This window comes from Salvelinus alpinus, chromosome 7, assembly GCF_045679555.1.
Source record: "Salvelinus alpinus chromosome 7, SLU_Salpinus.1, whole genome shotgun sequence".
Classification (NCBI taxonomy): domain Eukaryota; kingdom Metazoa; phylum Chordata; class Actinopteri; order Salmoniformes; family Salmonidae; genus Salvelinus; species Salvelinus alpinus.
Window position 1 is genome coordinate 38,757,539 of NC_092092.1, and position 14,971 is coordinate 38,772,509.

Here is a 14,971-nt window from a genome sequence, read left to right on the forward strand (position 1 = left end):
CATCATCTAGATAGGTGTGCAACAAAAGTTCAACATTCACCTTCTGCTACCATTTCTGTCAAGCAGTCTACGCATGTAGTTTGACGCATACGTTTAATAAATCCTACATATGCACCACAGAGCGCAGTACATTCATTTCCAATGGAACGCTGCGTTTGCCTTGCGGCGTTGCCGAAGCAGTTGCAACACGTTCTGTGTGGTGCATACGTTGGATTTATTGAAAGTATGCGTCAAACCGTATGCATAGACGGCTTGATAGAAAATGGTAGCAGGTGAATGTTGAACTTTTGCAAACATACAGATGATGCTGCGTACCATTTTGCGCAATGACGCTGTAGGTGTGATTGAGGCGTTACTGGGGAACCTATTGGTTGTGCGTGCATATAGACCGTGTTGTTGTTTTGACAGTTGAAAAGGTCTGTATCCAAATCAGACTTTAGTAACCACATTGTGAGCCTGTTACAAGACATAAATTATTACGGATTTGAAGAATATCCACTTTGTTAGATCAGATTCGTTAAATGTGCCCATTCCAGCGTCCTATTGACCTCTTTACCACAACTATTGGCTACAAAAACAACGCTTTTTGGTCTTCATTTAAGGTTAAGCATGAGGTTAGCAGTGTGGTTAAGGTTAGGTATTAAATCAGATTTTAAGAAGAACATTTTTAGAAATAGGCAGGGTTTAGCCATAATTATGACTTGGTGGCTGTGTTAACTACATAACACACTGCACAAATACCTGCGCTATAAGTAGCACACAATGTCAGAAAAATAGGGTAAACAATGCTGACAAAATAGTAATGTGACGTGATCCATTTAATGCAAAACTGTGTCAATTTACTGAATCAATTTATTCCAACATTCAAAATCGCTAATCTTGAGTCCTTCCACATAACAGATTAATATTTATTCAGCCCAGTGCTCACCCCACCTGCAGTAAATGCAAACTACAGTACAAAAGTACACGAGAGACCTCTAGGGGATGGAAAAAAACAGTGCATTTTTTTTTTAAGCTGTACTCTCCTCTGTACATTTGGTCAAGGGCAGAAGTACAGTCTTGCTTTTGTTGTCAAATCTACATTTGATTTGACCCCCCAAAAAATATGCTAGCTCGTCGAGGGAAATTACTGATCTTGGAAACCGCAGACTTAAGCATTCCTCAAATTTCAAGTTTGCCTAGAAGGAAATACCAAAGAAATGAACATGCAACAGATTATTTTTTGAACAAATAAGTCCAGTTTTTATTATTATGGTTGTTAATGCAGCAGTGGCTCTTCCATCTGAACATTGATAAATAAAACACTGACAAAAAATGTTTTTGTTAAGGTTTCCTCAAGACACTGTGAAAGAAATAACCAAATTATCATTCCACACATTTATATTTTCCTTGACCAATGTCCATACTCAATAGAATGTTTTTCCTCTTTAAAAAAAGTAATCCAACAAGAACCTGAAGGGTGGCAGCGTTCTCCCCTGTCCATGCCCCTCAAGAGTAACTTGATGTTTTGCTGCCGACATCGTCCTCCTGCGTTCCCATACTCTGAAACATACAGTGTGATACATACCATTAGCAATCACTTTAATACTAACTAAAAGACCAGGGGTTTCGGTTAAATTTAAAAAAGCTACCAACAAATATTCAACCAACTAAACTGTGAAAATACTCCTCTTGGAAAACCACTAGAGGAGCCTAAAGAATTTAATTGTTGCTTCCTACCTTCTGAACAAACTGCGGGTTTACTGTGATTTCTTGATCCATGGACTTTAGTTTCTCATCCAGCTCTATACACTTCAGCATCTGTAAAGGACACAAAGCAAGGCATTTACTTCACTAAAACAGTATCAAATAATATGCAAATAATTGTTGTCACTTTATTGCATCTCAATAGTAATTTCCATATAAGGGTAGATAATCAATACTGCCATACCTCTTGGTCAATTTTGTGAAGCATTGCGGGGTTGTTGTATTTCTCCGGGTTGTCATGGAAACAGACCATGCCATCCTTTTGGTTGATACTGGCATATATCTCACCATCTTCAATCTGTAAGGAACAGAAAGGTCATTAATGGACGAATCAATGTTAGATCTAGTCTTCTTTGAAGTGAATGCCATTTTCTTTGATCCATTCAAAATTGAGTGTTCTTAAGAGTACTGAGATAAAGCGTGTCTATCGTCCTGCGGTCACGTTGGCTTACCATGTGCAAGACATACTTCTCTGCCTCCTGGGGCCCTGACAGCTGCACTCGACTCGCCATGTCTTGCAAGGACAGCGTCAGGAAAGTCTGCAAAGAAAGAAGGGTGGTCAGATACATTGCTTTTCTGACCATTTGCTTTAAATACTTTGTTTACACCCTGGTAACAGGGTGAAGATAGGGACGAAGAAGTTAAGATTTGAGGTGAAGGACAGGAGGTATATTTTGAATATAGTTGAGGTAAGTGCAGATGGAGATATATTAAGAATGAGAATGTTGTATTGGGGGTCAACGAGGTGAGCGAGGACTATTGATAGACATATTAGGACAGGGGTGTCAAACATACGGCCCGCGGGCCGGAACCGGCCCCCAAGGAGGTTCGATCAGGCCCGCAGGATAATTTGAAAGTGGAAAAAATGCATAAAAGACATGGAATTAATATTTTTAATTCGCTGCAATTCATGGATTATCCGCTAAGGGGCGCACTCTTTCCATCAGAGTAGAAGACAAGCTGCATCACTGAGACAGACTGAAAACAGCAGACGGTATCAATGCGCCATCTGCTGCTTGTTTACGACGTTGTTAATACCTTGGTCTCTACCTCTCCGCTACACCCTCATTAGCCAAAATGTCGTTATCCAAACGGAGAAAAGTAGATAAGGAGTGTAGAATTTTCAAAGAAAAATGGACCACGTCCTATTTATTTACAGAGATGCACGGAAAACCTTCGTGCTTGGTGTGTTTGCAACAAGTTTCGGTATTGAAGGAATATAATATTCGACGCCACTACGAGACTCATCACAGCGAAAAATATGACGGCTTGCAAGGACAACTGAGAAGAGATAAGATTAACGAATTGCTGGCGGGTCTGAGGAAACAGCAGTCAACTTTCATCCAGAGCCGAGAAGTCAGTGAAGCAGCGGTAAAAGCCAGCTACCTAATTGCTAGCGAAATAGCATTAGCATCGAAGCCGTATTCCGACGGTGACTTTGTTAAACGATGCATGATGAAGGCGGCTGAACTTGTATGTGCCGAGAAGCGACAAGCTTTTGCCAATATTAGCCTGACGAGGAATACTATAGCAGAGAGGATTTCGGAACTATCGGCAGATTTAGACAGTCAATTGAAACAGAGAGTCAAGTCATTTATTGCATTTTCCGTGGCAATTGACGAGAGCACTGACATCACAGACGTGGCCCAACTGGCCATATTTATTCGAGGAGTTGATGAGACATTGACTGTTACTGAAGAGTTTCTTGAGTTGGTGCCAATGATGGACACCACAACAGCCGTGGACATTTTCGGCTCTGTCGTTGCTGCATTGGACAGAGTTGGAGTGGACTGGTCCCGCGCTGTCAGCCTGGCTACAGACGGCGCGCCATCCATGGTCGGAAAGAAAGCAGGTGTCGCGACAAAGTACAAGCCCTTAATGGAGGAGATCGTTTCTGGACATTTCACTGTATTTTGCACCAGGAGGCATTGTGTTGCAAGTCGCTGAAAATGGACCACGTCATGGAGGTGGTTGTTCGCACTGTAAATTTCATCCGGTCCAGAGGTCTGAACCATCGTCAGTTTGACAAACTTCTCAGCGACAGCAACATTACCCACAGCCTGCCATACCACACTGAAGTGAGATGGTTAAGCCGAGGCGCTGTGCTGAGGCATTTCTTTGATCTACGAGAGGAAATCGGACAGTTCATGGAGAAAAAAGGAAAACCGGTGTTGGAATTACAATCTCAGGAATGGCTACGGGACCTTGCATTCTTGGTTGATATTACTGAACACTTGAACAATCTGAACAAAATGTTGCAAGGCCGCAAAAAAGTTGTCACACAGTTTTCTGACAACATACATGCATTTAAGTTGAAGCTGACTTTGTGGGAGATGCAACTGGCAAATGGCAACCCTGCTCATTTCCCCTGTCTGAGAGATGTGTGTGTGACCAGACCTGATGCGGACATGAAACGGTACAAAGACAAAATTGCAGGACTACTGCGGGAGTTTGAGAAACGTTTTCAGGTATTTGGTGAACTTGAGACAGAATTTTCAGTTTTTCGCTCACCTTTCACAGTTAAAGCTTCTGATCTGCCGGTCGAAATTCAGCTAGAGATAATTGATTTGCAGTGTGATGCAGATTTGAAGGGCAAATTTGCCTCTGTAGGTCTGGACAGATTTTATCAGTATCTACTACCAGGGTACCCCAAATTAACAGCCCTGGCTGCTAAAATTTTGTGCATGTTTGGGACAACCTACCTTTGTGAACAAATTTTCTCAGTGATGAATATCAATAAAACAAAAATGCGTTCAAGGCTCACAAACAAGCACTTAAATGACATTCTGAAAGTGACAGCTAGTCAGGACATGACACCTGGTGTTGATGCACTTGTACAGGCCAAAAGATGCCAAGTTTCAGGAACAAATACAAGTCCAGACTAGACTAACACCTTTAAAATGCTGCCTTAGATACTGTTTGCATTGAAAGAATACAGCTCTGTGAAGATGAATCCTTACTGTGGTGATTTAAAAAAATGTGCACTTTAATGTTAGTCAGCAGCTTCAAAACAAAAGTTGTGTGATGGAATTCTACTGTTCATACAACTCCATAAATTTTCAGTATGTATTGTATGTGTATGTATGTTTCATGTATGAAGTTTACAGATTTACAGGACAGGCGAACACTTTCTTCATTACACATTTAAAATCACTCTCCTTAGTTTGTAAGGTGTACGCAGGGATTACATTTAGATTTTATATGCGTATGTGTAAGTGGTTTAAAAATTCCTTTCTTTAAAAGTCTCATTTAATCTTAAAGTGCATTACTATATTTTTCAGTACCAATTAAAGTTTTGTGCCTTTGTACAATCAGTGGGATCAGTTGCAATGCATATTTGTGAATGATAAAAGTAAATTGCACATTTGTCTAAGGAAATATGAGGTGTTTCATGAAATGTTTTGTAAAAGGATAGTTCATTAAATTTCAATATTTTCCTAATGTTCTTGTGCTTCTTTACACCAAAACAAAGGAAAGACATGATATTTTGGTTATTTATAGCAGAGTATGGTATAATTTTAATGGTCCGGCCCACTTGACATCTCCCTAGGCCGTATGTGGCCCACGATGCGAAATGAGTTTGACACCCCTGTATTAGGAGGTATATGTGAGGTGAGGGGTTGTTTTTGAGGTGAAGAAGACATGAACTGAAGGGGAAGGAAGTATACCTTTGTTAGCCTCTGGATGTTTTTCTTGTAGAGGGAGGACAGGCACTGCTTGACCAGCCCTGTGTTGTTGTCGCGTGTGAAGGTCTCACTGTGTTTATTCACCTGGGAGCGCAGTTCTGCTGGGTTATTGGTGGCGTACACCTGAGCAAGCTCATGGTACGCGTTGCTGAGAGGCTGCAGAAACAAAAAGCAGTAGAATATGTCATATGGATAGAATGTAGTACAACAGACAATTCAAAATATAATGGCATGTTTAAGCCTTAAGGATGTGAAATATGGCCCTTTTTGGATCTTCATTCTCACCTTTATGAACCTGCCAACTATCTGTGACGTGTACTTGGGGAGCTGCTGCACTTTGCCGTGGAGAATCAGGGAGACCAGGATGTACTTCTTATAGGCCTCCAACATGATGTGACTGACAGCCATGGCTGGAGTGGTTATTGCCTGGGGGAGAAGAGATCACCAGAATATCACAGAAGGGAACTAGAGATGTAAACAAAATACTGCATTGTTGGGAAAGAGTTTGCAAGTAAACATGTCACTGTACTGATTACACCCGTTGTATCCTGTTCATGTGACAAAAAAAATAAAAAAAATTACTCTGATTTGTCATTGCCGTTACAGATTAAATGTCAACTCAGTGTGTAGTGTACTTGACTACTGTATGCATCAACATAGTAATTTGAAGGTCATTTCAAATGGTATTACAATGAGCAAAGGTTTTACTAGTAGTATGCTAAATCAATTCACTTTGATAACAGGAACACTAGGTCACATCTAAAACAGCTTTAGCACACACATTTTAGGTTCTCAAATAAGCCGGTACCTGTTCATAAAAATACAGTGCTCTTTCAAAGTTCTTCAGACCCGTGTAGATCATGCCTCCGTAATAGTAGTAACATAGAAAGTGCTTTGCGTCGTAGGCGCCATTCTCCTTACAGATGTCCATCATGTCAAGCTCAAGAAACGGGAGGACAGGCTTGAAGCACTTTGCTAACAAGCACAGCTGTGGATGTACACACAAAAATTGTTGAGGGGTCATTCATTCTTAGTCTCGCAGGCAAGCGTCAATACATTCCAATAATCATATAAAGTCAAAGATCCTGTTGATACGAATCAGTTTACTCACCTGACACAGGTCTGCATGCACTGAGGTAAGTTGGTTTGTGTTGATTTGCATTTTGTCTATTGCCTGTTTTAGAATGCCGACACCCCTCAATGGCTGTGAAAGAAAGAGATGCATTAAAACCATACGTAACAGAGATAAGGATGTGTCGTAAGCCCACTCCACACAGCTAGCTTGAAATGTCGCCAATAATGCCATCGAAAGCGCTCCTTTTCAGTGGCACAACTGGATAGTACGACGTTGTCAATCAGGGCGATCACCTGATTTGGCAAGGCAGAGGGCCCCAGGTTTGAGGCGTGGTACGGTCAGTTTGCCCTGAGTTGTAGTCAGAGAGGAAGGAAGCTAATCCTGCTAAGCTAACACATTGGGCTGGGCGATATGGCCAAAATATATCACTGTATTTCAATTTTTTTGACAGTATCGCGGTATTTTATGCTTCTGAATAACACAAGTTTTAAATATGTTTAATGATATATGATTTTATTAGTCACATGCACAGGGTTGCAGATGTACTTGCAGGGTACAGTTAAATTCTAAATTGTTTTTTTGGGGCCATTCTCCATTCTGATGGTTTTATACTCAACCAAACTCGGACAAAACTGACAGTGAAGTAGTCCAATGTGCAGAACATTTAATTTAATTTAGCACTATATCAAAATATCATTATTGACAGTATTGTAAAAACCCATACTGGTATGTGGATTCACGATATATCGCCCAGCCCTAGTTTCACATATCCTTCTTTGAAAAACACCTGCATTACACTTAGATCATGTAGAATGAACCAATAGTAGTGATGGGGGATTGATAGTTACATATCACAATATTATGTTGGACGATATTATAGTGCCCTCCACTAATATTGGCACCATTTGGTAAATATGAGCAAAACGGGCCGCAATGTTTTTTTCTTGTTTATCCTCTTGGTCTTTTATTCAAAATATTCACAAAAATCTACCCTTTAATTGAAGTAAAATAATTTGCAAGAAAAATACATTCTTATCATAAAACAAATATTTTTCACAAATATATGTGTGCCACAATTATTGGCACCTCTTCAATACTTCGTGCAACCTCCCTTTGCCAAGAAAACAACTCTAAGTCTTCTCCTATAACGCGTAATGAGGTTGGAGAACACATGGCAAGGGACCTGAGACCATTCCTCCATACAGAATCTCTCCAGATTCTTCAGATTCAGAGGTCCTCTTCAGATCATCCCACAGGTTTTCTATTGAGTTTAGGTCAGGGGACTGGGATGGCAAAACCTTGATTCTGTAGTCAGCAAAAAAAAATTGTGTTGATTTTGAGGTGTGCTTTGGATCATTGTCCTGCTGGAAGATCCAACCACGGCCCAGTTTAAGCTTCCTAGCAGAGGCAGTCTGGTATTGATATAAAATCTATAGAGTCCATGATACCATGTATCCTAACAAGTTGTCCAGGGCATTTGGAAGAAAAACAGCCCCACAACATCAAAGATCCACCAATGTGGCAGGGCTTGAAAACAATTACAGACTACAAAGGGAAACACAGATGCGAGCTGCCCAGTGACGCGAGCCTACCAGACAAGCTAAATGCCTTTAATGCTAGCTTCGAGGCAAGCAACACTGAAGCATGCACGAGAGCACCAGCTGTTCTGGATGACTGTGTGATAACGCTCTCGGTAGCTGATGTGAACAAAACCTTAAAAACAGGTCAACATTCACAAAGCCGCTGGGCCAGACGGATTACCAGGACGTGCACTCAAAGCATGCAGACCAACTATCAAGTGTCTTCACTGACATTTTCAACCTCACCCTGACCGAGTCTGTAATACGTACATGTTTCAAGCAGAACACCATAGTCCCTGTGCCCAAGGAAGCAAAGGTAACCTGCCTAAATGATTACCACCTCGTGGCACTCACGTCTGTAGTGCTTTGAAAGGCTGGTCATGGCTCACATCAACAGCATCCTCCCGGACAACCTAGACCCACTCCAATTCACATACTGCCCCAACAGATCCACAGATGATGCAATCGCTATTGCACTCCACACTGCCCTTTCCCACCTGGACAAAAGGAACACCTATGTGAGAATGCTGTTCAATCGACTATAGCTCAGCGTTCAACAACATAGTGCCCACGAAGCTCATCACTAAGCTAAGGACTCTGGGACTAAACACCTACCTCTGAGACTAGATCCTGGACTTCCTGACGGGCCGCCCCCAGGTGGTAAGAGTAGGCAACAATACGTCTGCCACGCTGATCCTCAACACTGGGGCCCCTCAGGGTTGTGTACTTAGTCCCATCCTGTATTCCCTGTTCACCCACGACTGCGTGGCCAAACACAACTCCAACATTAAGTTTGCTGACGACACAACAGTGGTAGGCCTGATCACCAACAACAATGAGACGGCCTATAGGGAGGAGGTCAGAGAACTGGCAGTGTGGTGCCAGGACAACAACCTCTCCCTCAATGTGAGCAAGACAAAGGAGCTGATAGTGGACTTACAGGAAAGGACCAAAAGGCACCTCAACAGCTTCTACCCCGAAGACATTAGACTGCTGAACAATTCATAAAAATTGCCACCGGACAATGTACATTGACATCATGTACACTGCTGCTACTCGCTGTTTGCTTGTTAAGTATGCATAGTCACTTCGCCCCCACTTACATGAACAGATTACCTCAACTAGCCTGTACCCCCTTCACACTGACTCGTTACCGGTTCCCCCTGTATACAGCCTCGTTATTCTTATTGTGTTAGTTTTTATTTTAGCCTACTTGTTAAATACCTTCTTCTTGAACTGCACTGTTGGTTAAGGGCTTGTACGTAAGCATTTCACGGTAAAGTCTACACTTGTTGTATTCGGCTCATGTGGCAAATAAAGTTTGATTTGATACTTCACAGTGGGGATGAGGTACATTTCTGCATGGCTATCTTTCTGTCTACGCCAAACCCACTTATGGTGTTTGTTTCCAAAAAGCTCTATTTCGGTCTCATCTGACCACAGAACCTGGTCCCATTGAAAGTTCCAGTAACGTTTGGCAAACTGTAGGCGCTTGAGTTTGTTGTTTGATGACAGCAAAGGCTTTTTTCTGGCAACCCTCCCAAACAACTTTTGGTCATGTAGGTGGCATCTGATTGTAGTTTTGGAGACTTTCTAACGCCAAGACCCAACTAACGTCTGCAATTCTCCAGTTGTGATACGTGGAGATTTTTTGGCCACTCGAACCATCATTTTTTGGCCACTCGAACCCCTCACTGTGCGTGGGGTCAATATAGACACACGTCCTCTTCCAGGCCGATTGTTAACATCTCCAGTTGCTTTAAACTTGTTAATTATTGCCCTGTTAGTGGAAATGGGCATTTTCAACAGGTGAGCTATTTTCTTATAGCCATTTCCTGAATTGTGCAGCTCAACAACCTTTTGTCGCACATCATTACTGTATTCTCGGGTATTTCCCATAGTGATGGATGACTATTGGAACATGGCTTGTGTGTCCCCTCATATTTATACCCAAGTGAACCAGGAAGTCATGGCTTACTACTTAAGTGTTCCTAATCACTCAGGTGAACTTAAAAACGTAAAATATGAATGGGAATATACTTCAGTTAGATTTTACTCATAAGAATTTCTAGGGGTGCCAATAAATGTGGCACACATGTTTCGGAGAAAAATATTAATCTCACTTTTTTTTCTTCCACTCATTTTACTTCAATTAAAGGTTCCATGTTTGTGAATATTTTGAATTAAAGATCAAGGGGATAAACAGCAAAGAAATGTTTTCCACAGCCTGTTTTGCTCATATTTACCAAGGGAGCCACAAAATTAGCAGAGGGCACTGTATATTGATACTTTGACTCCAAGTATCGATTTGTAAAGAATAAAATAAAATACAAAACAGGTTTGGTAGCGTGCACTAGTCGGATGTACCTATGCCAAAACTCAGGTATTTTTCATCCTATGGCATGTTCGCCATCTTTTTAAATAGTGAACCAACATGTTTTTAGCACTGTTATTTCCATGACTGATCAAAACTAACTTTCTCATACCTCTCTGCAGCAGACATATAAGTGAGCAATATGTTTGGAACATCAAATCAGAATACATATTGCATTGTCACCTAAGTATTGTGATAATATCTTATCGTGAGGAAATTCCCAGCCCTAATCAATATGCATTCTCATGGGTTGGCTTTTTGTTTTTGAAATGGTGTAGAATAGTAATACCATAATCTGGGTCTGATCTTGTAAAAACATGAGTCATTTCTTTAAATAGAGCATGTAAATGTGTTAATAGTCAAGTAAGTTCATGCATTAGCTCTTCTGGTTTAAATGTTTTGCCCCCGTTTGGCAAGTCTTACCTGTTTCCGTTCTACAAGGGCATTTGTCAACTGATGGCAGAGGCCGGCAACTGTGAAGAGAAATAATAAAAGTAGTAAGTAGGTTTAACAGGTCCAATCAAGCTAAATTAATTTTGCCCTGAACATTTGACCTTGAACATTCTCCACATTCCTTAGGATTTGACTCTAACAATTACAAGATGTTAGCACCTCATGGAGTAAACCATTCCTCTGAAACTCAGTTGAATCCAAGGCTTCTAAAAACCAAAAGTTATTTAATTTAAGACTTACAAGTGTCTGTTGCATATCGGATGTGCTCCCCATTGCAGGTACTGATGAAGAGCTGGACTTGGGAAAAGAGCGTCTCAAAGTCAGGGATGTTTGGCATGGAGAACTTCACAAACCTGTATGAAGGGAAAGTGAAAACTGGCAGTGAGTACACAAGGAAAAAAATTGACATGGTATATGAAAACAAAAAAGATTGTAGGCTGTATAAGACAGTTTCAACGGGCACAAAATGTAATTTGAACACCAGGGGTAGAAACCTTGATCTGTGTGATATACTTCTGAGTCATGAGCCCCGAATGCACAGGTACACTAAGCAGAAAATGACTCGAAGTCATAGCCTAGATCAGTGATTTACTTATAATCATTGATCAGTGATTAAAGGACTGCAGAGGAGAGCAGGCTACTCACAGCACAGCCAGGACGCCCAGGGAGTGCTCCTGGATGTCCAAGGCTCCCAGTACGGTGTCCAGGTGGGACAGGTTCTTGGCCAACAGCTCCCCGCTCTTGTTGATCAGTTCACACAGCTGTGTCATCTGACCTGAGATGCAACCGTAAAGATAATTGGTAAACAAACAATGCAGCCCTTGATAGTCAAGCTATTAGAGCTGGTTGAAGAGAAGTACAGGTCCAAATCAAGAAACAGTTCATGTGTTATGGTGTTGAGTATATAACCTAAATAGTTTAATTTACACAAGTGTTTCTCTCATTTTTAGATGAGACCTCCCTAACCCTAACCCAAACATTAATGTCCAGACCCAGTTCACACCCATCTAACCCAGAGATGAAAGCGTATGTCAGTCATAACTAAATATTTAATTATGTTTATTTAATGCTTATTTCTAACGATATTGTAATGCAGGCTATAAAAACTCTGTACCAACAAACTAACCAGAATGTCAACTGAATACACTTGCATATGTAAATAATAATTAAGTAATAAAACATATTTTTCAAATATTGGGTGCCACGAATAACATTGCGCATGTTTTTATAATGAAACGCGGTCCAGCTGCATAGTTCACATTCTTTGCAGTTACTGTAAAATATATCGGCCGGTCAAGTATCCTGTCAAGGCCTGCACTGGGTACATTAGCTATGGAAGTAACATATTGCGTTACAGATGGGACTGTCGACCAATAACATTTGACAATGGCGCTCTAAAACCAATCGCGCCTACTTAGGGCGGAACTACCGGTAAGCATTCCACTGAAATATTTTTCTCGAACAAAAACAAAGTTAGATTTTAAAACACGTATTCGTTTACTGTGTTGTTATTTGTACGCTTTAGTGTCCAGGAGTAAAAACACATCTTTCTGAACTACTTTTTTGATGCCTCATTCTCAAAAACAATAAATTTAGGGCTGTGTTTACATGATAAAGCAAAAAGGAGGATCTAGCTATCCATTTTGGCTAGCTAGCTATGCTATCAGCACAGCAAAGCATTGCTTAGCATTGGCTAATAGTTCCAGCTCGTCTGAGAACTAAAACATGTTTAATGTCCATACCTTGAGCGGAGAGCTGCCGCACATTGTTCACGAACTGCTCCAAGGCTGAAGCCATTATTATATATGTCCAAAGTGGTAGCAATTCAGACTGTTTTTCATTCAGATGTCAGAAACAACTCCGTCCGGACTGATACAGGGGGCCACACAGCCGCCACTGAGAGAAAAGTATCGCGAGACCTTCGTAAGAACAGACGGGATCCAACGAGATTTACGGTTGGAACTTTAGGCTCTTAAAGGGACAGGCACAGAGTTTTGCTAAAAGTTAAATATTAATTTCAGAAACCTTGTTATTGCGGTTTGCTACCATTTATTTGCCACTTTTCTCTAAACATAAAATCCTCTGAAAACATATTGTGATTGTTGTTCTTTGCTATCAATAATTGTTATAATTGGGAATTTGGCTTTCTTAAAAAAAGTGGCTCACTTTTTTTCCCCTCACAGCCAAGTAAACACAGGAAGGACAGTGCAGATGCTACCTGGTTGCAGGCAAAGATATTATAAAGTTGAAGATTTCCCACTCAACTACAGCCATGGAGGGCCAGAGTGCAGCACTATTTTTCATTGTTTCCTTCTAATTGGACTGATTCAGATCTGGATGGGGACACCTGTAACACAAGGTGAATTGAATAGCTCTGCACCTGCATTTTAAAATGTGCGTGTGTGCAAGGAGTCAAGTCAAATTAAGTTTATTTGTCATATGGATACACGTGGTACACAGTACAATGAAATGCGTACATGCAAGATCCACGCTCAACAATGCGACATAAGAATAGGAGAAAGTTAAAAGTCAGAATAAATAATAAATGGATTATAATGTACAGACCTTTATCCTTTTTCCAGGTGTGATTTGGCAAAACAAGATTATTGGGGGCCCCTACAAGGGGACACAACACCTCCCTGAAGCTTACCAATGAACCAGAGGCCACCCCTGCTTCCTACCCAGTACCACAGACAGTTATCAAACCATACAGTAGGCCAGCACACTCCACTCTCCTACCTGTAGCTGCCTGATACTGCTTCTTAGGACGTCTTCATTGTTCTGGTGCCTCATTGGATCGGTATTGCGATTGACTACAGCTGCTTAGTCTTGCTTGCCAGACTCATGGTTGGCACTAATAGACTCATAGTTGGCCATTAATAGATGCTAACTGCTTAAGCGCCTATTAACGATAGTATCTTCTGGTTGGGGGCGTTTTGTTAAGATCCCCGACACTCGTTCTGAACGTTAAAATGCATCGCTTGTCAAATCAAATCAAATCGAAGTTTATTTGTCACGTGCGCCGAATACAACAGGTGTAGTACAGTGAAATGCTTACTTACAGGCTCTAACCAATGGTGCGGGGAAAAAAGGTGTGTGTGTGTGTGTAGGTAATTAAAGAAATAAAACAACAGTAAAAAGACATTTGAAAAAAGAGTAGCAAGGCTATATACAGACACCTGTTAGTCAGGCTTATTGAGGTAGTATGTACATGTAGGTATCGTTAAAGTGACTATGCATATATGATGAACAGAGAGTAGCAGAAGCGTAAAAAGAGGGGTTGGCGGGTGGTGGGACACAATGCAGATAGCCCGGTTAGCCAATGTGCGGGAGCACTGGTTGGTCGGGCCATTTAGGTAGTATGTACATGAATGTATAGTTAAAGTGACTATGCATATAAGATAAACAGAGAGTCGCAGCAGCGTAAAAGAGGGTGTGGGGGGGGGGGGGTTACACAATGCAAATAGTCTGGGTAACCATTTGGTTACCTGTTCAGGAGTCTTATGGCTTGGGGCTAAAAACTGTTGAGAAGCCTTTTTGTGCCAGACTTGGCACGCCGGTACCGCTTGCCATGTGGTAGTAGAGAGAACAGTCTATGACTGGGGTGGCTGGGGTCTTTGACAATTTTTAGGGCCTTCCTCTGACACCGCCTGGTGTAGAGGTCCTGGATGGCAGGCAGCTTTGCCCCAGTGATGTACTGGGCCATACGCACTACCCTCTGAAGTGCCTTGCGGTCGGAGGCCGAGCAATTGCCGTACCAGGCAGTGATGCACCCGGTCAGGATGCTCTCGATGTTGCAGCTGTAGAACCTTTTGAGGATCTCAGGACCCATGCCAAATCTTTTCAGTCTCCTGAGGGGGAATAGGCTTTGTCGTGCCCTCTTCACGACTGTCTTGGTGTGTTTGGACCAATCTAGTTTGTTGTTGATGTGCACACCAAGGAATTTGACGCACTCAACCTGCTCCACTACAGCCCCGCCTATGAGAATGGGGACGTGCTCGGTGCTCCTTTTCCTGTAGTCCACAATCATCTCCTTAGTCTTGGTTACGTTGAGGGA

General features: G+C 41.6%; 1 protein-coding gene across 1 annotated transcript; it reads right to left on the bottom strand.

The window, feature by feature from the left end:
- Positions 1 to 1,215: 1,215 nt before the first annotated feature.
- LOC139580974 (COP9 signalosome complex subunit 3) lies at positions 1,216 to 12,840 on the bottom strand. Its single transcript, XM_071410199.1, has 12 exons — positions 12,657 to 12,840; positions 11,560 to 11,689; positions 11,155 to 11,267; positions 10,885 to 10,934; positions 6,544 to 6,636; positions 6,241 to 6,420; positions 5,718 to 5,858; positions 5,415 to 5,588; positions 2,199 to 2,285; positions 1,931 to 2,044; positions 1,720 to 1,800; positions 1,216 to 1,542 (listed from the first exon to the last, which is right to left on the bottom strand). Exons 1-12 carry the CDS (start codon positions 12,709 to 12,711, stop codon positions 1,489 to 1,491), a joined length of 1,272 nt encoding a protein of 423 aa, XP_071266300.1. The 5' UTR covers positions 12,712 to 12,840; the 3' UTR covers positions 1,216 to 1,488.
- Between the last annotated feature and the right edge of the window lie 2,131 nt (positions 12,841 to 14,971).

What these genes read in the sequence shown, in the direction of transcription:
- LOC139580974 (XM_071410199.1), bottom strand. Translation starts at nt 12,711, where the DNA reads ATGGCTTCAGCCTTGGAGCAGTTCGTGAACAATGTGCGGCAGCTCTCC. An exon ending in CTGGGCGTCCTGGCTGTGCT is followed by an intron (nt 11,268 to 11,559) that starts GTGAGTAGCCTG and finishes CCCTTCATACAG; the next exon opens with GTTTGTGAAGTTCTCCATGC. An exon ending in TTCACAAAATTGACCAAGAG is followed by an intron (nt 1,801 to 1,930) that starts GTATGGCAGTAT and finishes TGTCCTTTACAG; the next exon opens with ATGCTGAAGTGTATAGAGCT.